General features: G+C 33.8%; 2 protein-coding genes and 1 long non-coding RNA gene across 6 annotated transcripts; 1 reads left to right on the forward strand and 2 right to left on the reverse strand.

The window, feature by feature from the left end:
- The first annotated feature begins 2,261 nt into the window (after positions 1–2,261).
- On the forward strand, positions 2,262–3,797 carry LOC128189346 (uncharacterized). The gene is made up of 3 exons (XR_008244226.1): positions 2,262–2,376; positions 2,927–2,975; positions 3,532–3,797. It is a non-coding gene; the product is annotated as an uncharacterized LOC128189346 (long non-coding RNA).
- A 133-nt stretch (positions 3,798–3,930) lies between these two features.
- Positions 3,931–10,598, reverse strand: LOC128189345 (vesicular inhibitory amino acid transporter-like). The gene is made up of 2 exons (XM_052860918.1): positions 10,348–10,598; positions 3,931–5,541 (listed from the first exon to the last, which is right to left on the reverse strand). Exons 1-2 carry the CDS (start codon positions 10,594–10,596, stop codon positions 4,375–4,377), a joined length of 1,416 nt encoding a protein of 471 aa, XP_052716878.1. The 5' UTR covers positions 10,597–10,598; the 3' UTR covers positions 3,931–4,374.
- A 2,501-nt stretch (positions 10,599–13,099) lies between these two features.
- LOC128190472 (uncharacterized) lies at positions 13,100–25,546 on the reverse strand. 4 transcript variants are annotated; one of them, XM_052862543.1, is made up of 13 exons: positions 25,437–25,487; positions 23,024–23,165; positions 21,749–21,877; positions 18,648–18,738; positions 18,324–18,473; positions 15,928–16,089; positions 15,443–15,655; positions 15,194–15,281; positions 14,991–15,073; positions 14,821–14,893; positions 14,543–14,733; positions 14,123–14,197; positions 13,100–13,783 (listed from the first exon to the last, which is right to left on the reverse strand). In XM_052862543.1, the coding sequence occupies exons 3-13, from the start codon at positions 21,794–21,796 to the stop codon at positions 13,545–13,547; spliced, it is 1,413 nt and encodes a 470-aa protein (XP_052718503.1). In that variant the 5' UTR covers positions 21,797–21,877; positions 23,024–23,165; positions 25,437–25,487; the 3' UTR covers positions 13,100–13,544. The 4 variants fall into 4 exon arrangements, with proteins under 4 accessions (XP_052718503.1, XP_052718505.1, XP_052718504.1 ...); XM_052862545.1 differs by lacking the exon at positions 23,024–23,165 and having other exon boundaries at positions 15,500–15,655; positions 25,437–25,546; XM_052862544.1 differs by lacking the exon at positions 23,024–23,165 and having other exon boundaries at positions 14,123–14,194; positions 25,437–25,546.
- Between the last annotated feature and the right edge of the window lie 1,694 nt (positions 25,547–27,240).

Raw genomic sequence — 27,240 nt, forward strand, 5'->3', positions numbered from 1 at the left:
TCCTACAGAAAAGACAGGTACTTTTTTCTATAAGAAGTTGTTTTTCCACTTTTCGCACAGGATTTCAAATTAAATTACTGTGCATGAATTTCGTTAAAATCCTAACAGAATATTTCCAAGGATTAAGACTGTAATTCAACAATAGCAATTTTTATTTCTATTTTTTTCATTTTTTTTCATTTTCGCGGACATTTTTCAGAGAATTCTTTTACAAAATTCAATAACTAACCAGGCAAGTCATCTTCGCTAGCCAAGGGTGACGATCCACGGTGTTTCTCTATTCAGAGTAAATAGAGAAACACCGTGGATCGTCTGACCCTTGGCTAGCGAAGATGCAGGCAAATGTGATACATCAATAACTAAAACTTGTACTTTTGTCATAATTGTAGATTTTTTTATTCATATATATGTTCACTTAAAAGGTTCTGGTCGCTCTCATTGATATGATTTTACATTGGTTGGTCTTCCAGGCTTCAATAATTCAACGTTTGCTAACTGCAATTCATATTATGACGTCATCTATTACGTCAATCGTTATGATAACGTTGACGTTTTCCTGCTTAGAGGATAGAAAATTCAATGGAAACAAGGTAAGAAATAATGATTTTGTATCGAATCGTTTGTATATAATTCTAATATACAACCTTATTCATATTTACATCTACCGAGTATTTCTCCTCTGTTTCTTCGGAAACTGACCGTGATTCAAAGCTCAGTTTCTGTATAAACTGACAAGGCTGAAATATACATGATCCAATTCAAACTAGTTGAGGGTAATGTATTTATCCATCAAATTTCGCTACCTTCATTTAAACAAATGCTTTCTTTAGTGATTTATTCGGGATATGAAGGTAGCGACATTGCAGGAAAAATACATAACCTGCGTTAGCGGGTTATGTAAATTTTTCCTGCAATGATTGCTACCTTCATAACCCACATGAATCATCAAAGAAAGCATTTTACGGTTTATATTAACATCTTTCTTTAACTAATTAATAAACTGATTATGAAAAGTTAGTAAACTTCACTAAATTACTGTTAATGTACAAAGGTGCGTTAGCTAAAAGAAACAGCCAAATCGTCTCCTGTGAGACTTTGAGTTTGGCATCGTCATGATTATTTCGTGCAGTCCGGGATTTTACTAAGGTCGCTGTAGGTTCAGACCAATCGATAAACAGGGCGTGTCAATTTCAGTCCTGTCACTTTCAGCCGCTGTAGATTTCGACCAATCGATAAATAGAGCGTGTAGATTTCAGTCTGGCTGTTTCTATAGAGCTATGAAATAACTATAGGTTTCCGTAAAAAATAGAGGAAATTATGCTTGGTAGATGTAAATATATCCTCGTGAATCACCAAAGAAAGCATTATTATTTCAAATACCAGGAAAGAGTGTATTATCCTTGTTGACCTCTGACTCTAAAGAATAATGCTTATAAAACAAGCATTCTGAGAGTATCGAACCCGAACATAAAAAAATTGGAATATAAAAAATTAATTTTCTCGAAATATGTCAACCAGACGCTACAAAAGTGTAAACTTGATCTGTAGTTTGACATTTTGAAGCTGTTCAGCGAATTTCATAAATTCCTCAAACGCATAAAGAAAAAAAGTGTGGAAAACTGAAGTGGGACAGACAGACGGACGGACAGACGCAGAGGAAAGCTATAGTCCCCTCCGGTGAAAACCGGTAGGGGACTAATTATGAATACGATATAGATCCCTTCAGTATGACCACGATAATCTTGGTATACTTTAGAAATATTTAAAACGCCAGGTTAAAAGGTTCACCGAAATATGAACTTGGTTGGTCACGTGATCAAAACCTGTAAAGCCCGAAGAGTTTCTCAGAACTATTGATCACGTACCAACCAAGTTCATGTCCAGTTGAACTTGTTAACATCGCTATTTATTACTATAATATTTACGTTTGAAAAAGCAATCGTTCAGAATTATTAAAATTAATTCCGTGTTTTTATGTTAACAATAATACAACCGTCAAACGGTAAACGCGTGCGGTAATTTTTGCTTTTCTTTAGGTTCATATAGAAAATATATTTGCTAATGAAAATATTGCCTTTTTAGCAGTCAAGATTGGCATAGTTTTATGGGATATCTACTAACGTTAATTGTTTGATAATTATTTATTTATCAACTAAAAATTCGCCATGCTTCATTAACTTGCAAAATGAAAAAAATGCACTCTTTAATTCCATCTATGCCCATTGCACACATAAAATTCATGGATAAAATGCGTTTCCATGTTTTTGCGCATCAATGACCGCTGGTGTTTTTACAATCTACCTGTGTGACATCATAAAAATCTGTGATCGATTTAATCACAACCTTCATTTGGACAACAACAAGAGTTTTTAACAGGTGAGTTGGTCGTGCGACTTAATTAGTTACCCATTGTAACGTTTATTTAAACAAGCACTAAGTACAAAACATATAATTCCATTCACTATTGCTTTAAATGGTTGATTGAGACGTACGGAACTACTAAAACGAAAGTACAAACACGGTAAAGAAACCCGGAAGGGGGTTGTTGTCTAGAGTATATCAAAGCGAGCTTGTTTGTATCATGTTTATCACATTGCTTTATACTCAATAGCCAGAGCATGATTTGACTTGTTTATATATATAATTATAATTTTATCAAAGTTCAAATTCCGTATGTACTGTCAGAACTGTGAAAACACTGGACAGATTTGAACAAATGTAAGACACCTCAAGGCAAACCAGTAATTAAATGTCAGGATGACAACTGTAAATTTCATTTGTCTCTATCACTAGTCTATAGTCGGCATGTACCTTTTTCTGCAAATTTGTATGAATTTATGAAGGGGAAATGGTTCACATTGAAATTCGTACTGAATGTTTATTTCAAATTTTAAAAAAATATATACGTTTGAATTTGAATTTTCAGGTTTCAAAAATGGAATCAACATCAACAAACGGGTGGTCAACATCAAAGAGTAAGATTATTTAACTTTATTTTATTTCCTTTTTAACATATTTAATCAGATTCATTTTACTGAGAGAGCAGGCACGTAGCATCCGGGGGGGGGGGGGGGGCGCAAGCCCCCCGCCCCTCCTTTACGCCCCTCTTTTAGTCGGAGCAGACATTTTTTCTTTGAAAATTACATATAAAAAAGTGAATGATCATGGTGTTGCCCCCCTCGCTACTTTTTGGGACCCTATAAAAAATCGAACTGAAATTAAGGAAATGAACAGTGAAAATGGAGTTAAAAGTATACACCCCCCCCCCCTATTAGGGTTTTCATTATTTCGAGAAGTTACCGGTATCTTTTTTGCTTATAATGATTTTTTAAATGAGTTCCCCCACTTTCAAAACGATTCTACGTGCCTGGAGAGAGAGAGAGAGAGAGAGAGAGAGAGAGAGAGAGAGAGAGAGAGAGAGAGAGAGAGAGAGAGTATGAGAGTATGTTTATATATAATAATTGAATAATTCGTGATTTTTACAAATTTCACTTTCTTAGTATTATAACACCATTCTTTCTTGTATTGCAGAATCTCTATAAAACATAAAATCGAAGCATGTTGAAGAAGATTTGGAACTGGATTAAAAATGGCGGTCACGTCTACATCATCATGGTTTTGTCCCTATCGTACCTTCTGTATTTATACGTGAATCGGTTCCATTTGCAAGACGAGTCAAAGACTACGGAGGGCAGAAAATACTCGTGGATGAACGATTTCGCAGACTTTTTACTTATATTTGAAGATTTCACAGACTAATTAAAAGAACAAAATACATGCTGCTCTCAAAGCTGAAACCTTATGAATTTATTTCTATATACAGGAAATACGTTTTCAAACCGTTTTAGCTAATCCAACACACTTAAAAAAGGCTTTTGCTGACCTTGGACAGTACATAATGAGTATCATGTATACTTTTCGAAAATTCATTTAAAATAATTTCTTTCGATTACATCCATAAATCCACCACGAGTCTTCCATAACCTCGTTAAAATTTGGAGAGGGTGTCTTTTTCACAAAATCCCATTTCGTGACAGACGCTGGGTCATATAGAGAGAGTATCTGACAATCGACATCATATATTCTTCTTTGTTTAATCCATTCCATATAAAGCAGATATAGGTTGAATAGCAGTACTCAGTTTAAAATGAAAAACAAAAATAATCTTTAAAACAATTCAATTCACCTTTTCTAATCCCAACTTTTTTGTATAATACTATGGAAAAAGTTTGCACAATTTTTGTATTTTAGAACCGTCAACATCAATATCATCACATTTGCTTACTGTCTAATGCCAATTTATAGACAAACTTTCAAAGTTGAATAAGTGAACGTCATGATAGTTGTTAAATCAAATAATGATTTCTTTATTTTTTAAGTGCCCGTGATTATTTCCCTTTGCACAAAACTAAATACACCAAAGAAAACGACAAACACCCCGACAAGTAGCACCAAAAAATCGTGTAGTAGCCGGTACCACTTCATCTTCCTCCAGAACATATTCAGATGAAAATATACAGGCATTAGAAACATGACGAAGGCTCCGACCGTACATCCGGTGTAGCCTGACATTACGGCGACATCCGGAAACACAACACACACCGCTACAGACAGACAGATCAGTGACATGCGCAGAAGCAGGGCCCACCACTTCAACGCATTCTTCTGATCCACGCAAGATGGAAAACAAGGCTGATTCACGCCTTGGAATAGTTTTTCTTGGATGAGATCGATTATTGCAAAATAGGGAAACTGGAAAACCAGGAAGAATTTCAAAGGGTAAAACACATTGAAAAAGTATTTCAAAGGCTCTATGTCGATGCTATTAGTGATGGTTTCTCGAGTTAGATGTCCAAACGTGAAAACACCGACAATGCCGAAAAATATCTTTACGAACACAGCTATCAAGTGTGTCCATACGATCATTTTCTTTATGTTGGATCCTTCTTTCATTTTATTATCTAAAGCGTTAACGTAAAGTTGAGTATCAAATCCGAACACAATCATTCCTAAAGACACCGAGAATGGGTAGATATCAGTAGTGATAGGGAATTCATTGGGCAGCCATTGGTTCAGTTTCGAGAACATGTAAACAACTATTCCAAAGTGCGCGAGAGAAGTTACAATTACACTCACGCAGCTAAAATGGCTCACTAAAATAATGGACTTCACGAATGCAAAGGGAAACAGGGGTATGGAGAAGACGAAAATAATTCCATTGAAACCCAAAGGGTTTTCCGGAAACAGCGCATTTATCATGTGACCACACGTCAGGAGCTGGTAAACGCAGTTCCCAAACATCAGCAACAGTTGAAGAAGGTCTATAAAGACCACCCCGGCCTTCTTTCCAAGGTTGTGGACGGCAATATCGTGCAGTGTCGGCCTCTTCTTCGCCTTCCCACCCTCCTCATCCTCATCATACTGACAGTTGATGAGTAAGAAGCACGTGTGAATGCTGATGTACCCCACGAGGACCGTGAGGAGAATACCGGGTATTCCTCCGACTAACAGCACGAAGGGCGCATTCAAAATGTTCGTCCCCTACAATAGATAATAAAAATTCATTCTAGGCTTAATTCGTTTATGATTTTGTACAAAATTTATGGAATTGGTTCCTTAAAATTTTTGAAATTCTTTCACCGGGGAACAGCGTTCCCCGTAAAACATATCGAATATGCATTGTACGAATATTTAAGAAACTGTTTTCATTACAAGTGTTACCGGTAGTATTCTAATTAAAGTATGCCGAATCTTTCCCAAATTAAACATAGGTCGTATTTTGCTGGAAGACACGTTGGAATAATACGTGAATTCGATATATTCGCATTTCAAAATATTCCTGACAGCATGCTTGCTGTGTCTACAAATAGGGATGACGTAACAAACCAAAACTTTCATTGTCCAAGAATAGAGATATGTATTCGTACATGCATGTTCCATTAACTTTCTCTCTCTCTTCTCTCTCTCATTCAAGTCACGAGCGACAATGTCTTAACTCCGCCCTACTACGATCTGATTTGACAAAGGTCAGTCAAAACATTACGTTGAAACTTTTTTTTTGGAGTTACCGCCTATTAAGGTGGCTCTATACACCCACAGGTTATTCCAATTTTCAATAGAAGATTATCAAATATTAAAATGATGATAGGGATACTATAGGTATTTTAAAAGAATTTTTTAATGTTTTTTCGTGTTTTTGTAAAACATTTTTTAAAAAGATAGCTGTTAACAAATTGAGAGAATTTTTTTTTGTCATATGATGGATATTTCCTTCGGACACTTAAAAAAATTCATTCAAAAATGTTATTATTGCAATTTTTTTTTGTATTTCCCAAAAACATAATTTTTCAGATTTTCTTACTCTGCTGACAAATCATCTGAAAAAGTTGCTTGATGTTATGAGAAAATCTATTTTAATAAATGTGACATAAAATTTTTAATGAAAATCATTGCAAATAAACACAAAAAATATTTTAAATTTTATTTGGTATGAAAGTTCCTCATTAAGGGTTATCGTTCCTAAGTCCCAAGGCCCAAACACCTTGGGGACTTTTCATTTCCGAGTTGAATAAAATTTCCTAAATATAATGTTGGAATGATAAATACATATATATTTCATTATAGGCCTGTACAAGTGAATATAATCGCTTTAATGTAAAACTTAGTCAAACAAATAAAGGGGAAAATTGACTAGGCTAATATGATTTATGTATCCCAACCTGAGAGAATTTCAAAGCAACCCTCCCATCCCCTTAAGGTGTCGATATTAATGTGCATTAAAGTATATTATAATTGAAATATTCTTACCGGTTAATAATTTTCTTTCACAGCATTCAACCAAAAAAATGCGTTTTAGAAATTTTTGGAAAGTTAAAAAATTTATTGTTCTCAACGGGAATCGAACTCATGACCTACAGGTTTGTACTGAACCCCTAACCTACTTCGCTACGGTGTAACATATCGATGATGGGAAAGAAACTATTTAAAATATTATACTTGATTTTATTGTTTATTTCGATAAATAATACCACACAACGTGAAGGTGTCACATACCACATTGTTGGTAAGTAATGAATTTTCCAATTATCAAATTAAATCTATTCATTTAACAAATTTTTCAAAAGAGCGGCCCCCATACAATTCGCCTCAGTTTAAATCAGCCAGTACCGGAATTGCATGCTTCCAGATTTACTTTTTTGCGTACTGCGTCATCAAAAAGTGGTGTGTAGAGCCACCTTAAAAGCTTCTACGTAGTTTGCTATATCATTTTTTTCTCCTGGTAAAATTTACAGAAACGAAAAAAGATTTCGTTCGGAGATTTATAGTGGGAGATGTTGACATATTTTTTCCATTCGGAAGTCACTCGGAATATCTCGCACAATTGTTCAACGTAACAAACCGGTAATCCGGGTCTGTTGCAATGCAAAATCCATTAATTAAGACAACATATTTTTAGCCGTATATTAAAACCTGATAAGTTTGAGGGTACGAAATCTTGAAAAATTTTCACACTTTAAATTGTACATCGTTACCTTTAGGTAATTGTAAATATTGAGTAATTAAGCAAAATGTGAATCGAAGATATCTTGGGAAAGAGTAAAGCTTTATTTTCCATTGGACCAGAAATTAAACATTAAATGATTTGTAAATGCATTGTGGAATGAATTATACAATTATTTCACGTTTTGTTAATAATTGTCCATACACCTGAAACCTTGCACTACATGTTTAGTATATACCTGTATTTAATTCTTTATTCTACAAAAAACAATGCGTAAATATAATTATTATGATAGTTTGTATTTTCTTGTTCGCATTTGCTGTTATTTTGTAATTAATTTGTAATTGTTATTCATCTAATATATTTTCAGTTACGAATAATGTACCTTCTTTCTCTCTTTCATGTATCATATCATTTTGTAGGGTCAAAGTTTCATTCTTTGTTCGAAAGAGAGCGAAGTCTTTATTAAATACTGCAAATTTTTTTTAGACTTCTTGTATAATTATAATTTTTTAAGAATTCCAAACTATAGGCTATAAAAGTAACGTAGCGTAGACCACAGCAAAGCTTCTTGGTGACAAAGTAATGCGCCTTTGTGACGTTGCAATTTGACAAATTGTGACGTCATAAAAGATTCATAGTTTCAACATTGTGGAATATGGAAACCAACAACAAAATGGATAATAATATGTCCCGCTTCATAAGGCTCTTCGCCTGTTGTACTCATGGAGAGAAGGTTTCGCCCCAAACAGACGAAGGAAAACAAGATTTTGTGCAAGACAGGGAGAAGTGTCAGACTTTTATAGACATGGATACTAGACGAAAGACTGGCTTTCTCTACCAATACTGAAGGTTTCGAGATTACATCAGAAGAAAACTTCACATTGAGAGAAAGATAAAAGTTTTGAAGAAACCAGTTGCTCTGGAAGATGGCACACGAGGCTCCAACAATGAGCCTTGTTCTTCCTCTCAATCTCGCTCTCCAGAGTCCTCTGATTCAAGCGTGAGCAATGCCATCTCGACAAGTCCCAGAAAGCCACGGAGGAGACTTATAAGGGCTATGGAACGTGCAGGTCGTTGCCTTCCAGGAATTCCTGAGGAAGATCTTGAGATAGAAATCATCCACCTGGACGATTAAAGATCCAAACACCTGAATTACTGGGTCTGAATGTCTGAATAGATCGTATGGACTAAGAAGTGGGATGCTGTACCTGGAAATGGACGCTAGCGGGTTTGTACTTTTCCGCTGAAACCTTGTATTGGCCTCCAATGAATTTATGGCATCCTGTGGTACGGAGATTAGCAGAAAATCATTGTCTTGATGATTTGGGTAAAAAAAAAAATTAATAGTTGTGAGTCCAGTGGTGACGAGTGTATGATATGTGTTCGATTAGCAAGAGAAATCAGTTCTAACCCGTCTTCTAACAAAGACGCATCAAATTTTCATTTTCATATAAAAGTTTTGCGGTTTTGATATTGTATGGGACACAGATTCCCAGATATTTTTCTATTTAATTAACTTAACTTCTACTTAATATCGTCAATGAAAGGATCAAAAGTGTTTTTTTCTTTTTGAACAGGATGCAGTGATTTTTTTATTTTATATGTACATTATACATTTTTGTATTGTTTACAGTTTGAAATATATATTCGGCTTCCCTACATGCATTCTGGGCTAACGCGCGTTACTCAATTTGTATGCACACACCGCTGCAGTTATGAGAGTGTATACTTCAAAAAATCATGATTTAATGCTTATATTTACATTTTTTTTAACTTCTTGCCTTGTCTGCAAATGTGATTCATACCTTAAAATTCCTATCTTATCCTAAGGGTAAGTTAATATTAATGGAAGAGCCACAGTAACAGCCATAAGCGTGAACTTTGATTTTCGCTTGTGACGTTGCAGTTTACAGCGTTCAACGTTTGTGACGTCATAATAAAACTCGTCAATTTGACCTTTGACTACTTGTTGCATTTAGAGGCATTTAAACATCACGGAATTTAATGGAAAAACACAGTAGAATGTAAATATTATACTGTAAACAGAACTAAATTTTCTACTTTTTTCGCCCTTCTACGATATGCAAACGGTTTCGTCCAGTCTTTAATTCGCTTAGACAGAGTCAAAAATAAGTATTCTTTTTATTAACACACGCATCTAAATATGTTATGAAAATTTTCCCAGTTTGGCTATGCATGTTTGAACGTTTCATTAAATCTTGTAACAATAAAATACTTAGTCAAAACGGCGTGATGACGTAAATACTTGTGCTCATACGCCGTGATCAGGTTCGATGTGTGTTCTTGAACATGAACGACTTACGTCACAGAATTCCAATGCAAACACAAGAATGTAAATATGATATTAAAATAAATACACGAATGTGTCAATTAAAATGTATAATACATTAATGACATTTTGCAAATCATACAGAGGATATCTCCATTGTGTGACCTATATTTGCTTTCTCTAACGAGTTGAAGTGATGTAGGCTATACATGTATATTCGCAAAGCTCTCCGAGTGAATATACATGTAACCATTCAACGAGCTCTGTCGACCCGGTCAGTAAATGCCCCAACGGCATATATAGTTTTAATTAAACAACTTTTTCTTGAGTCTCTATCAAAATCTACCTTTTTTTTCATCTCAGAGATATCCAAAGGAATAAATGAAAGCAATGTCGGGAAAAAGTATCAGATTTTGAACATGTTCTGATATTCTCACTTTTCAATGCTCAATTGCAATTTTAAAACCACATTTAGATATCATATTTAATTATAAAGGGAAATGTACGATTTTCCAAAATGTTTTTTATGCGTAAGAAGTAAGATACCGAGTACCTGTATCATGTTCGTGATATTCCAGGATGCCTGCCATGTTGTTAGTTTCGATTCCTTGAATTCTGCCTCCTTCTTCAAGCTTCCGTATGACGTTGCGTTTCCAGGGGCGAAATCCCGGGTTTCTTGGATAGAGTCACACTCAGTTTCCCCAACTACAGTTTTTTCAGCACTCTGCTCTGTCAATTCTATCGACGCGTTCTTTTCTAAACTGGAGTAAAGCTGGAAATTTCGTCTTCTAAACCAGTCCATATTTTTTTTTACTAATATTAAGAACGTATGTACGTAACTAAGTATATATACGTCCCTGCTAGAACAACGTTAGTTTATCAGACTGCTTAGCTTGCAAATGAAACATATATCTTTTTATTGAAAACCGCCAATCAGCTTTAGTTTGATGAAAGCCCGTATTTAAATACACTTACATTGAAAATGACAGTAATCCAGGGTGTTTTGTTGTGTGGTCGGGTGTCAGTTTGATTGATATTGAATTAATGTAAAAAAAAAATAAATAAATAAATAAAGTACAGAAAAAAATCGCCAACGACAAAACCATTTTGATATCAATATTGATTTAATTTTTACCTTTTTCCTCCAATACTAAACGGTTTATGTTAGGGTCTTTCGATTTCTATCTATTTTATTTAAATAAAGAAAGATTATTTTGAACAAGTTCGTTTTATGCTTAATCTGTTTCTGTTGTACTAGATAAAAAGGACAGGGCTACCTGCAAGTGGATTAAAGTTTACTTTAAAGTCTTTATGTCTCTTATAGTCCGGTTTGTAGTTAAGAGGCTATCATTTTTTAATATATAGGTCAGGAAAGACGATTACAATATATTTTAAATGATTCTATGAGTATTGCAGGCACGTAGCATCGGTTTTTTTTTCAAAGGAGAAGAGTTATTCGAAACTTCTACAAGGAAAAAAAACCCAAACGATTAATGAAAAATAAAAACACATCGTTAAAATCCTAATCCTGTGGTGAGGTGGGGTTCCGTATTACCTTCCATTTCTATTCAAATGTTAATTTTGTCGATTAAATTTCCCTATATCTTTTTACATGATCCCAAAAGGGGGGGGGGATCTTTCGATATACCATATTTAAGAAAATGAATGTCTTTTGGGAGAAAAATATTGGAGGGAGGTGGCGGCGGCAAAATAAATCTTTAATTTTTTTGTTTAAAATGACACAAAAATGTTTCTGTATTATAAACTTCTGTAAGCATTATTTTTGTGGGAAATGATATATATACATAAGCATAGATACTTACATTATTGTCTTTACTAATTAATAATTTTTAGAGATATTGGCACAATTAACTTGATATATGTACTTTCAGTTGAAAAAATAATAATAAAATCAAATGTGTTTTCTTATTCTCTCTCTCTCTCTCTCTCTCTCTCTCTCTCTCTCTCTCTCTCTCTCTCTCTCTCTCTCTCTGTGCACTTTCAAAAAAGGAGATATGCAACCAAATATACGAAGACGTGAATTATCGCTCTCCCTATTTAAAATCCATGCCTTGATCATGCGATTTTCTTTTGTTGTTTTGTTATATCTTTATATATTAAACTATCATTAGCTTTTCTGAATATTTATATGTCTGATAAGAAGGGCATGGCTAATTTATAATTACCTGATTATTATAAGAGAGTCAAGTTCATCAACCGAGTAAGGTAGATTTCTAATATTTAATCCGTTCATTTATTCACTGCCTGGAGCAATTTCCCTTTCCAATTGCGCATGCACAAAACGGTCGATAGTGCGATGGTGCAATGAAGTGATGACGACAGCGCGAAAGAGGAATAACAATGACACGGCAGAGCATCTCGACTTCACAATCGCACCATCGCTTCGTCGTACCATTGCATCATCGTCATCGCATCGTCGGGCCATGCATCATCGTCATCGCACTGTCGCTTCATCATCATCGCTACATCATCATCGCATTATTGCGTCATCGCACTATCGACTCAATTTAATAATTCGATGATGCGATAGTGAAATTTATGGCCCTATCCGGATTCCACATATATATATATATATATATATATATATATATATATATATATATATATATATATATATATATATATATATATATATATATATATATATATATATATATATATATATATATATATATATATATATATATATATATATATTTACAAGTTAAGTGATATGGAATGTAGAAGGAGTTATCTAGACAATAAGGGCAACCAATTGTTCAATAGCTGGAATTTTTTGCATCCAACTTAGCTTTAAAATATATTCTGTGAAAATTTTAATACCAACAAATTTCTGAGACATTCTGTACTTTTTAAATATCATTACTCAACTTGCCTCTGAATATATTTTAAAACCCCTCACCACTCAGCCCCGTAAAGTGAAACAATGTGTTACGGGTAATTATAATGACTCTTGATCTCAACATGAATTGTCTATAATTTCGGTTAGGATATTTAGGTAAACGTTTGAGGCAAGCAAAGTGACGAGTCAGTAGTAGAATTTCTGCGGTCCGTCAACCCAAATTTCCGTAAAGCTTCAGTTCTGCAGCTATATAATTATGTAGCTGCAGATTTGCAGATTTGTAGCTCTACGGGAAATTTTTAATCCCTGGCCAATATATTTATGAAAATGGAATATTTTTTTTAAAATGTCCTGCATAAATATCTTGGGGCAGATTATAGTGTTATATTAGGCCGAAGTAGACACTCTACGCGTGCGTAAAGACAAGAGAGTGAGATATCGCATCAAAACAAAATATATTTAATAACATAATGCCAATTCCACAAGTAAATTATCGAAAGCATATACCATTATATGAAAACATAAAATTATACAGTTTAATCTCCATTAAAGTTATGCAAGTCATAAACAGCTTTTTCCTTTTACTTCCTTACACAAGAATTAGTCTCGATTATCCCAGACTCTCGCTCTCGAGAACTGCTCACAGTCTGGGATACTAGTAAGCGAGATCAGGTGTAAGTACACACGTACTTGTAAATCACAACTGAGCTGACTAGACATAAATACGAATACCGCTAACGTTACACGTTGCATACTCGGCCTTCACAAATTGTACAATGGCGATTCTAATTTTGGAATGTTAGTGCATGTTGCATGCACCCCAAGAACATTTTGCACACTAGAGGAAAACTGCATCAAATATCAAATAACAACAAGTGTTTTAAATTTTATGAATTCGTGCAATATTTGGGGTCAGTTTTGTCCGACACACATCTGACGGGACAAAGCGATTTTTCGTTGGTCAGACTGTGAAACCCTTGCTCACACAGAACCTCCTTTTGGTGTGTGACGTCACTGTAAAGGTATTTTTGGACTGTATGGGACCCCAGAGTATCTTCTTCACATTGAACTGGCTGTTTAGGTTGGGTATCTTCGTTGTTCAACTTATTAATAATATAGTTGACACCTGTAAATTCAATGAACTGCATGATTACATGTACAGCAAATAATTGTCATAATAGTCACCTTCTATAATAGGACTTGATATAGAATCATTTTAACAAGTCCTTGGACTTTCAGTAGGAAGTAACGATCTATTTCTTGCATCAAAACAAGTTAAAATGACGCTGGTTTCAAGCGAAATATACACCGATTGCGTAGTCTTCGCGCTAAAGCCAGACAAATCCTGTTGATTTCAAAGAGCCATTGGCTGAGTGGCCTACAATGAAATAGACAGGCCTACGTCACATTGTCGTTTGACTCAACTACCCAAAGTCCAAGCTCTTGTTAAAATGGTTTTAATTACCTTCCGAATTTCCCTTTGAATCCACCGCTGGTGTTTCTATGCAAGAAGAATTCAAACGTTCCCTGTCCTCGACTTCTAAAATAATAAATTAAAGCTTTCGATAAAATTTTTGGGGAAAATGTAAGTGGGCATACATTCTAATGATTCTCATGTAATTTTATGACAAAAAGCATTCGAAAATGATCGAACTTAAGTGTTATTTCAAAATCAACAAAGCTGCAGAACTACTGAAAACAGAAAATATTTGCCCCCGATTTATTTTTGCCTCTTTCGCCCTCGATGTTAGCGGGCGAATTTAAGACCAGTAAATTCAAAATTTACAACATGACATGTACATCAAATTATGAAAATTGCTCATTTCCTTCACTTTTTGGTATGTCTCCTTTTTCGTGTCTAACTAATTAAACTGATTATTAGTACCTGAAGTATTCATAGAGGAATCGGTGTGAGATTCATCCTCTAGTGATCGCCCCTGGAGAGCCCTGATGTACCACAATGCCCGCGGGTCGGTGGGATGATACACCCCGGGCTGTCCCGTCTCAGAGACGACAGGAGACCTCGGAGTAGAACAGGCCTCTGACAGCAGACTGACTTCAGGCACAATAAGAGGTCTGGAATAGGAAAGCGGCGAGATGTTACTTCTAGTATGCACATGCCTATTGAGTTATGCGCTCCTAAACTGATTTAATATAAAATACCTTGAAACTGTTTCAATTTCATTTTCTGCTCCATCTGCATTTTCCTCCCTTTTTTCCGCTTCATTCAGAATGCCTGATTAAACATAATTTTTTTTTTTATAATAAATCAGTTTTTCATTCTCTTGAGTACACGGTAGTAATTTTTTTAAAGGAATTATCTTAAAGCGTACCACCATGTGAACGACTCCTTCGTAAACAGACGACAATTACTCCTACAAGAACAAGGATGAGAAATCCGGAAACAGATCCAATTCTGAAATTACAGGCATCAGTATCTCGTTAGCTAAAGGAACTAATGAACCAGTCGAACATGAATTTACGAAACTCTTAATAAAATCATTCTCAAAAAAAAGAGAGAAGTAAATACACTTACATAATGAGCCAAAAATTATTCTCCTTCTCTTCTGTAGATGTAGTTGTGATAGACAAGGTTGTCATTTCTGAGGTCAATGTCGAAAAGCCTGCAACAGCAATTGATATATTTCGTTAGTAGATGTATGTGGATTTTTTTGATTTCCATAAATTGTTAAAATGTTTCCCCCATAAGAAAACGGAGAGCTGCTGTTTCTATTTCAAAATTGCAACGTTTTTAAAAATGTACACCAAAAGCAGATGAACAAACCAATAGATTCCGCTTTACGAGCGGAAATGGCCAAGTAGTTATGATTGATGAACAAACCGGAAGTTGTGGATGATTTTTCTGTGGCTGCGGTGGTTAATTTTTCTGTGGTTGCGGTGGTTGTAGAAATGTTGGTGTCTGGGGTCACGGGAATCGTTTTACAAGGCCCGCAACCTACAATCTCTTTCTTTGTGCCGGGTGGACATTTCTTGCAACCTGTGTACGTGTATACAATGATGAATGAATTAATGGACGAGAAGGAAATGCCGTATTCATACAGGTGGTTTTTTTTAATATGTTGCAGACTTTGCGAAACTGTGAAGAAATTCTAAATAATGTGCGAAAATCTTTTTATGCGATTTTAGTACCTATAATATTTCAGCATGTTTTTTGTTTTATTTTTCAAGATTTTGAAATAATCACAGAAAGATATATACGGTTCCCAATTCAACATTTTTTTTTAAATCCATACTGAGAAAGTTTCTTACCACCCTTGCCTCCTTCATATACAAAATATTCATTCACAGGACATCCCCCGCGGAACCTTTTACATGTACATGTGTTTCCTCCGTAACAGTCGTACAGATTACACTGGCAAGTCTTCGACTTTGAACACCCGGGAACTGAACTACCATTGCGAACAGGGACCGCTATATAGAAACAAAATTTGTTGAAATGGGTATACATACATAATTTTGTAATTGACATTAGTCCTAAATAGCATCAACACTGGCAAAAATGATAATCATTTGTTTCATAAATTCACATGTAATATATTTCCTCATAATTTTATTTTGTTTTATCGTTATTGGTAAGTCCAACATTTAAACAATAAATGCTTTCTTCGGTGGTTCAATTCATTCGGGATATGAAGGTAGCGACATTGCAGAATTTTTTTTCTGCAATGGTCGCTACCTTCATAACCCGCATGAAATAACAACGAAAGCATTTAATTGTTTATATTTTATACATCTAACTAATTAATAATTAAAATTGATTATGAAAGTTGGTAAAATTCGCTAAATTACTGTTGATGTACATAAGTACGTTAGCTAAAAGAAACAACCAAATCGTCTCCTGAGAGATTTGAGTCTGACATCATCATATCTTAGGTCGCTGTAGGTTTCGACCAGTTGATAAACAGGGAGTGTCAATTTCAGTCCCGTCAGTTTCTTGTCAATTTTTGCCGCTGTAGACTTCGACCAATCAATTAATGGGGCGTGTATATTACAGTCTGGTAATTTCTATCAGGTCCTGTCTATAGAGCTATGAATTAACCATAAGTCTCCATAAGAAATACAGAAATAATACTTGGTAAAGAAATAAAGGGAATAATACTTGGTAGATGTAAATATATATCTATACTTTATATGTGAATTAAATCTATCCAAAAATGCCTCAAAATATCATAATGTACCTTATTTTTTAGCATGTAACCATAACAATGGTTCTCAATTTTCATTTTTTTTTAATTTATTGCGAAATCAGAATAGTATGAACAAAAAATTCAAGATTCGCATTCCAAATTCAAAAATCATATTTTGAAATTTTTGTTTAGTAACCATGGAAACACTTTTAAAATATGCATTTCTCCATAAATGTTCTCCATAAATGTTTTTCTTTCTCTTGAAAAATGACAATTTTTTTCTTAATATATTCTACCCTGGATACCCTAAATTGTTGCCAAATACTCACAATATGTTCTCAAATAAGCATTTAAACGCCATTTTCACATCTTTACCCTTTGTTACCATGACAACGAGACCACATAGGAACAAATAAATGGTGTTAGGCTTTTTTACTCATCAAGGTCTATCAAATTGTAAACTATGAAAAAAATCCGTGACTATGCGTGGCCATCGAATTTTGATTCTTACATAGAATTGATCTTTTAAAGTAATATTGGAATATTTTTCAAAGTATTTTTCATAGTACAGTGTTTATATCTAGGATAAAATTGCAATTAACCTTTTGTCAATACGTTTACTATCTGACTTGCTTCAAATGTTGGTTAATATAAAATGTTGTTGTAAACAATACTTCATTGTGAAATTTCCAATGGTTTGTGTCAGTTGTTGTGTTTAAATGGTGACACAGGGATCACAATCTTTGTTATGCAAAACATTTCGGGGCAAGTTTTTGATAATATGTTGAGCGCTTAATAGAAAATATCAAGTTCAAATGTTAACCGAATGTGACAACCACCAGAAACGTTTCGTGAGCCCATAACAAAGCTAGCGATAGAAAAAGACTGTTTGAAACAGAACTTGATCAGCATATTGAATCAACTAAACAAAAGCAAGACACGAGCCTTGTTAACATAACAAAGCATTGTGAGCTTTGTAATTCTTATACTTCGACATTTGACATTCCAAGTTGATCGTAGGGAAAACCGTAGATAGGCATTCGAAACTTTGAAACAGAAATGAAAATTTACAGTTAATTAAATCTTTCAAAGTGCAATTTGTGTAGAAGGATTGTGTGTGGCTATTAAGTGCGCGAGATATCTGTGTATAATTATGCAAAATGTGGCCAAAAAAATCATATGAACTCAATTGAACGTTCATATCACCACGTATACACGAAAATACAAAGTCCGTATACTTTGAAACAGAAATGAAAATTTACAGTTAATTAAATCTTTCAAAGTGCAATTTGTGTAGAAGGATTGTGTGTGGCTATTAAGTGCGCGAGATATCTGTGTATAATTATGCAAAATGTGGCCAAAAAAATCATATGAACTCAATTGAACGTTCATATCACCACGTATACACGAAAATACAAAGTCCGTATACGTGGTAGGAAGTAATATTGAGGAAAAGTTTTATGTAGCTGTCTTAATTTCATTTTAAAAATAATAGGGCGATTCTGAGTGTATACTTACAGTCTTGATCGCAATCGCCTTTGTGGGGGAAGCATTTCCTGTCTACCTCGGGTGTAGTGGACTGAATCAGGAAAGGCTGAACCTGACCGTGCGGACACTTACTGCACCTATCGGACTCACAATTAACGGAGCAGTCAATTATTTCATGACCTAGGAAAGAAGAGTCGCAAAAATTTATCCAAAATAAACTGTTTTCCAAGCATAAGTTACAATATATGCTGCAGTAAATACACAAGAAGGAGAAATTATCAATATGTTTCATTTAGAAGCAGTAATTTCTCAAACTTGTACATGTTTATATGAATCTAAGCTTTTTTCACCTACCTGGCTGACAGTTGTAGACTTTCTGGCAATACCTGTCTCCTCTATCGATGTAAGCGTCAGGATTACCATGACATTCAAAACAATGAAGTTCCTGAAATTTTATATTCGTATTTACTGATTTACAAAAACATGTAGGATACATAAAACCGACCATTTTCAACATGCTTTTTAATGTAGTTTGCTTTTGTTCAAATTAACTCGATTATATTCTTTTCTGTCAAATCGATAGTGCATTTTGGTTACATGTATAAGCTTAAATCAGGCGGTAAATTTTCAGGGAAGTTGCCCCAATACTGGTGACGTATACTTTTCTTTTTTTGGGGTGGTGGGGGGGGGGTAAATAACTATATAAAACTTTATAGTACGTTTCCTCCTTGCTTGCGCTTTAACATCTTTTACCTTTTTAAGAAATAAATCATAATTTCAAAAATTGTACAAAATCAAAAAATTTTAAACGATGACGTAATGATTTACTGTCATCCATACTGAAATATCGAGATGTCCGATACAACTTAAACGTCGCGATGTAGCGTTCTCCTTGACAGTCCAATTTGCTCGGTTAGCTAAACTGTGCCTTTCTTTGAATATATATTATTATACGTCAGATCATAATCTTTTTAAACGGACTTACACAGGATTTGAGCTCAACTTTTTAAAAATTTATTGATTTTTAATGTCTAGGATGATCAATATGGATGTTTTCAATGCTTTGTCAAAATTTGAAAATCAAATATTGAGATACAGGCGAATTACAGAGGTAACAATTCTTTGTTTTGTAAACAAAGCTCGAGTCCTGTAATTGTTTACATACATGTATGAGCTGTATTGGTATAAGTTTCAATATAATGTTGCTTTTTTGCTGTTGATAAGATTATTTATGAACGCATTAAATCTGTTTATCTTGTTTTCACAAGTTTTTTCGTCAATTTCTTTACTTAAGATTGTATTTACAAACAAATATATGACTCGAGCTTTATTTATATAACAACATCACTTCTTTTCTCTGTATCACGCGTGTAACATGATTTCTAACATTAAATTTTGGTGAATCATTCAAAATTCACAGATAAACTATTCTGTACATAAAATTCAAAGACAAATTTTAAGTCTGAAATCATGAAGCAAATTTTAATAGGCATGCCACATACCCATAACTGATGCCATGACTTTGCTCGCGAGTCGTTATTATTAATTTCTTAAAATGGTCAATTGATAAATGTACATTTTAATTAAGCATTGAATCATTATTTTTTGAAAGATATAGTCTCATAACTGCAGAGGTGTGTACATACAAATTAAGTATCGCGCGCTAGCGCGTTATGAAAATTTGTATGCACACACCGCTGCAGTTATGAGATTATATCTTTCAAAAATAATGATTTAATGCTTATATTTACATTTTTTTTAACTTCTTGTATTGTCTGCAGATGTGATTTATAGGTCAAAATTTCTGTTTTACCCTAAGGGTAAGTTCAAATTAATGGAAGAGCCACTGTAACAGCCACAAACATGAACTTTGATTCTCGCTTGTGACGTTGCATTTTACAGCGTTCAACGTTTGTGACGTCATAATGAAACTAGTCATTCTAACCTTTGAGTACCCTGTGTGTGTTACAGTCTTATAACTGCAGTATCTTTTCACACACTTTACATGCAAAAAATATTTGGAATGTAAATATTTAAGTATTGAATCCTTATTTTTTGAAAGATATAGTCTCATAACTGCAACGGTGTGTGCATACAAATTGAATAACGCGCGCTAGCGCATCATGGAAATTATGCCAGCAGAGCAGTTGCTATTCATAACGCCATGTTCACTAAATAATCGTTGTTTATCACTTATATTTGCATTTTACATCCCTGTATTAGCCTAGAGCTTGACATTTAGCGATTGCATCAAAAATAAACATTCAGACTGTAATGTATCTTTTTAATTCACGTAGATTTGTTGACAGGAACAATGATATGTTATAACGGTAATTCCTTTAAAATATTATTGTAAGACATGTTTTAATTAATATTACATCAATTTTATGGAGTTGGAGAAAAACACATGATGTATCGTATAGTTATGGTGGCATATCTCTGCCCCTTGTGTGCAAGTTATTTTTCTATTAATTATGTCGACATGCAAGATAAATATGTTGACATACAAGATAGTTATGTCAACATGCAACATGACTATGTTGACATGCAAGAAAACTGCAATCAAATTAAAGTTATAAAAAATCTTAAATATCGCCAACATGTGACATCCAAGATGCTAGATACGCTACCTATTGATGTCAACATGCAACTTCTTTATGTCAACATGCAACTTCTTAATGTCAACATGCAACTTCTTAATATCGACATGCAACTTATTTATGTCGACATGCAACTTAGTTATGTTAACATGCAAGATAGATATGTTGACATGCAACATATTTATGTCGACATGCAACTTCGTTATGTTAACATACAACTTATATAAGTTGCATGTCAACATATTTATCTCGCATGTCAACATAAGTAAGTTGCATGTTGACATAAATAAGTTGCATGTCGACATAAATAAGTTGCATGTCGACATAAATAAGTTGCACGTCAGCATATTTATCTTGCATGTTAACATAAATAAGTTGCATGTCGACATAAAAAGGTAGCATCTAGTATCTTGGATGTCACAGGTGGGCGATATTTGAGATTTTTTGAGATTTTGTATAATTCTTATCTGATTGCAATTTTCTTGCATGTCAACATAATTATGCTGCATGTTGACATAATTATCTTGCATGTCAACATATTTTTCTTGCATGTCGACATATTTGATTGAAAAATAACTTGCACACAAGGGGCAGAAATATGCCACCATATATAGTGGTTTAAATCTATAACATCATGGAAAAGTATATGACGTCACACCTTTATGACATCATAGTATACAGACAGAGCAATTGCGATTATAGAGAAATAATTGCAGTTCCTCCGAATAGACTTACAGTGGGAAAGAACAATTGATATGCAAATATATATTCTTTATTACATTTTTTCGTTAGCGTTATTCTTATATTACTCGTTTTATTGTAAAATTTAATCTTAAAAAAAAAGAATATACGTACCTTGAATATAAGCATTAAAAAAGCGCCGAAAAGCATTTGAAAACCCATTCCGGACACATCCCGTTAAACTTCATATAGAAGAAACCGTTAAGGAGCCATAGTTGATAGGTTGTCGTGTCTCAGTACAAGCTTGTAAAAGGAGAACAAAACCTTTAAAAACAAATTGCTGACAATTTGTCACAAAAAGCTGAAAAATATATGTTTATTGTGTCCAATTCCATATTCATAATATCAAGATGGTATCTTGAATGCTCAGTACACTTAGTACTGATTTTTTTTTTGGTTCAGAATTCTTTTTACTATGTTCAATTTTTCTGAGCATTTCTTCTTAATTGATGAAGTCCAATTTTGTTATCATCCTATAGATGGTCACTGATCCTCAACCGCAAAACATATACATCTATTGAAATTACAAAGAATTATCATGGAATCCAGGCACTTTACAAAGTCATTGCGTATTGCCTAATAGATTGAAATATGAAACATATGTGTAATTTCTTCTGTAAAGCGTTAATTTGATTGGTGCATTCTAGGCTGGATCCCAAATTTTTTAGCCAAAGACAGCCAAATTAAAATATTTAAAATGACTGCCAATCGGTTTTGTGAACAAACAGAAGGAAAATCAAAACCAGTCGAAAATCTTTGTTGCGATGACTGAAATCTACAAGCCCTGTCTATCAATTGGTCAAAATCTAAAGCGGCTGAAACTGACAAGCAACTGACAGGACTGAAATCGACACGACCTGTTTATCGATTGGTCGAAACCTACAGGGAACGAAGAAAAATCAGGGACTGCACAAAATAATCATGATGATGTCAAACTCAAAAGTCTCACAGGACGACGATTTGGCTGTTTCTTTCAGCTAACTACTTATGTATATTAACAGTTATTTAGTGAATTTTACTTACTTTTTATGATATTAATTAGTTAAAAAAGCTGTTTATATAAACAATAAAATGCTCTATTTGATGGTTCATACGGGTTAGGAAGGTAGCGATCATGGCGGATAAAAATTACATGTATTTTTCCTGCAAAGTCGCCACCTTCATATACCGCTTGAATCCTCAAACAAAACATTTTATTGTTTAAATGACATAACACTGAATGATAAAATGGGACGCAAACACAATCCATGTACAGAGGGTGTCCCAGAATATCTGATACCATTTACTATTTCAATAACTATTGATTAAATTGACAAAAAATCAAATGCATTTTCATAAATGTATAATTTAAATTCATAAATGTTCAACAAATTTCACAAATATTTATACCTCTTTGACAAATTGAGCGTTGTTTATAAAAACATAACTCCAAATGACGTCCTTTTATTTTTTATCAAAGACAACATCCAGTCGATGAGTAAAATTCCTCACAACAGCCACTATACATAATCCATTTTCTCAAATCTTCTCACTATTAGAAGAATCTACTGCTTGTTAAGGCGTTTCCCCCAGAATATTCATATTGTATAATTCGTACAACTGTATTTAGAGTCTGTGTTTGATAATGCAGTAACTGTTTTAAAACGGAAGACCTGCTATCTCGTTCAATTCATCTTTTAAAAACTAAAGAAATATGATGCAAAGTTGTTTCATCATAATTCAAAGAGTGTTTTTCGCCCACACTTATTTGTGGGAAATGTTAAAGCTGCATGGTCCGATTTTATATCAAATTTTATGCACGCTTTTAAACGATGGCTATGCTTAGTATATGTATAATAATAGACATTGCAGTAGTTTTACCCATCAATTATGCCAAATTTCAATGAAGAAAAATACGTACAAAATTTGCTAACAAAACAAACGACATTAAAAGGTACCGCGTTATTTCGCCTCATGTTAAATTTCACCCCTGACGACGAGACCGATGGTTGTATTACGACTTTGACATCGCTTTAAATAAAGGTCGAAATGATCAGACAAATGACAAATAAACATGTGTACGTTTTGTTCGCTAATATTTCCAAAGTCTGCTTTCCTTACAATCGATGCATAGCATATGGGTTGAATAACCCCAATCATTCGGGGGACGAAACCAAGCGGTTTCCTTTTCTAAACATTCCCGTGATGCATTTTGGTTTGTTTTTTCGTTTGCCCAAAGAGAAATTATTTTTATTTGCTTTGAATATTTCTAACTTTGAAAGGAGACTGATTCTGCTGGTGTAAATAGGAGAAAGTCCAAAACTTTCTAAGATAAATGATTTGTATGGAAAAAAATTTGATACTGTAATTACAAAAAAATCGGACCAAGCAGCTTTAAGAAAACCCTCAAAATCTTATTTTTCTAAAAAGACATCGGGGAGAGACGGGGTTTTTTTGTTAGAAAAGCAACACTTTTATGTATTTGTCCTATTGATCATCATTTTTGAGTTTCTTATCAATCCTGGCCACAATTATTTCCTCCCAGTAATGCACATAAATAGGTGCATGAAACATTGATAACTATTATTTTCTAGAGGGAGTTGGGGGTCGTGAAAAGCGGAATAGCGCACTTACGAGTAATGCACGATTTCGCCCAAAATATAACGCTTTTGCAAACTTCAGGCTTTTTTAATATTATACAGTATTTAGTGAAAGTACGTGTATTTCCAAAATAAACCAAAATTTCACAATTACCCGATTAAATAAGGCTTAATTTTCTTAAACGAAATTATTAAAATCTTCGGGTTTTGTCAAAGATGTATAGGAAAAAAGCATGATAAGAATAGAGAGTTTAAATTACATGTATCTAATCTGGTTATTTATTTTTCTCAAAAACTCTTGTTTAATCCTGAGTAAAAGCACACCCAGTATAAACAGACCTTTTTGCTAACACTATAACTATATACATGTTCTCTTTTTACTTTACATTCACTGAATTTTGCTGAAAGTTATCACGGTTCAGAATATCAACTATTTTTATACACAGAGTTCTACATGTATACATTCATTTCTCAATGCAGGTTTCCTGAATTTATGACAAACCAATGGTTACAGACGCTGTTATAAAATCAGTACCTGGGTTTCGAAAATCATTTTACGACAGGTGCATTGTACCTGTATCTATTTTTAGTAACAGGTACTACCCGCTAAAACACGGGTGTAGGCAAAATAATGGGAAAAGGCGTCATACTTCTTTGAAAATTGAAATAAACAAAGTAAATCCCACCAGCCCCAAGTAAACAAAATTATACCTCAGAATCCCCTCAAGAAAAAGGTATGGATCTGAGTATGCTAGTATGTATACTCGAAGTACCTACCGTCACCTGGTGCTAAAAGTATAATTTGTACTTGATCTTTTTACAATAAAATAAACAAACAAGCCACTCGGTTCATTCACATGTCTCCCTAGTGAGGAAACTAAGGAACACCATACCTGATGAGTAAACAATTTGAAATGTCACAGTCATATTGTTTCGCGCATGCATCAAGATGTTCCGTCAACGCAATCATAAACTCATGCCAGCTTTCGGTTTGACAACATAATGATATGTTGTTCAAACATGGTAGATGTCTTGAAATTTAAACATTAAGGTCTCATTAATACCTATTCTCTTTTGAGAATACCCTAAACACAAGTTAGTAATCACACAGGAAATGCTTAATCAACATATTCAATATATTTCAAGTTAAAGATTTGGTCTGATTAGGATTTAAAAAGGCCTTTAATAAACAAATAAATTATACAAATATAATGTATACTTACAATCATATATGGAAGTCAAGTTATAAACAGCACGAAGGAAGTATACTTGCTATTACTCATCTACTTACTCTTTGTTCTAAAACGAAAGTTACATGTATGTATAATGATATGGAGGAATGTCTGTGCAATAATTCTAATAATACATCGTTTATTTATTTCTTTTTTCAATACAATAACTTTTTGTTTTTCCAATTTTATATCATTAATACATTGTATTCACTTCGTATTTTGATTTAGTTGTTTTCTTTTTAATTTTCATACTTTTGTCTTAACTTCATTTAATACTTTCTTTGGTGATTCATGCGGGATATGAAGGTGGCAACATTGCAGAAAAAATACATAACCCGCGTTAACGATTTTTCATAGGTCGTTGTATGTTTCGACCAATCGATAAACGGGAGTGTAGATTTCAGTCCTGTAATTTTTTATAGGGCTATGAAATAACTATAAGTTTCCGTAAGAAATAGAAGGAATCATATTCTGTAGATGTTAATAAATGGCGTATATATTCTGGCTAAACATTTTCAATTTTGATTGTAGGTACCTATATATCATAAAACTAAACATTTCACTGAGTATGGTATCTGAAAAACGAGTCCTGTTATAGTAATTATCCTATAAATTACATAGTATTTCTTTAGTTTAAGAAGAAGGTGATTGCCGCCCCCCCCCCCCCCCCCCCCGAATCAAATCGCAAATGACGTACTGTTCGGGTGCAAGCATGGTTTGCATAATTATATGAAATGAAAATAAAGCAAAAATGTCAATAATTTCAATATCTTATCATACAATTGTTATGAATTTTATATAAATATAAGTAATAAGCAAACATTCTATGAATATTATCATTACGGTAAAGCCTTTCGGGCTTTTTTTTTTTTTGGTTTGATCACGCCAAAAAAAATAGTTATATGATGCGGTTATGAAGGTAACTTAATAAGATTCTATAGCATTGCAGAAAAAAATATATAACCCTAATTATGTGTGGCCCACACTTGTATTGTGATCTCAAAGAAGCTATACATAGTGCTTATTAATTAAAACAAGTTCCTCTTCCACGGGCTTCTGACGTATAAAAAGCCCCCCCCCCTCCCCTCCCCCAACAACAACAACAAACGTAACATCTATTTACGTCTTATTTTTACAAAGAAATCTTTAAATCTCGATGTTTTTTTTTCTAAAGTAAACTTACTCATTGAACTGAGTAGCATGTCCCTTTGGAAACAATTTATTAAATAGAATGCATGAAAAGCTTTTAATTTTACTCAATGCATATACGATTTTACCAATACTACCAGAAAAAATACTCAAGATCGTGATATACCGGTATTCATAAACTTCTTGGGTTTATATTTTCCCTAAATTCCATGCGTGCAATTATTCTACATTAGTCCGATAGTTTAAAAAAATCCAACTTATTTTGGAAGAATTGATTGTGTTTCAATTACCACTTTGGCTAAAATTACATGCAGCTTTCCTTTGTTTAATAATGTTTTAGATACTAATTGCAACATCAGAGTACAATCAGATAGATTTACAGAATGATATTTATAGGTCAAACATGGTCATAAAACCGCATCAAGTGATATTCAACTATCCTTTTGCCTGTTCCAATTCCCAAAAGAGTTTAAAACTCGGGATCCCAATACGAGTTCATTATATCAACGCGTTTTCTCTCACTCACTCGCTCTCTCTTTCTTTCTTTCTTTCTTTCGGAATTACCATGCAGAGGCAAACCATTAACACATTGGGCTAACAAGTGTGGCCAATTACAGCAGGTATATATAAAACCGACACAGAGCCG

The sequence above is a fragment of the Crassostrea angulata genome, chromosome 6 (assembly GCF_025612915.1).
Source record: "Crassostrea angulata isolate pt1a10 chromosome 6, ASM2561291v2, whole genome shotgun sequence".
Lineage (NCBI taxonomy): Eukaryota > Metazoa > Mollusca > Bivalvia > Ostreida > Ostreidae > Magallana > Magallana angulata.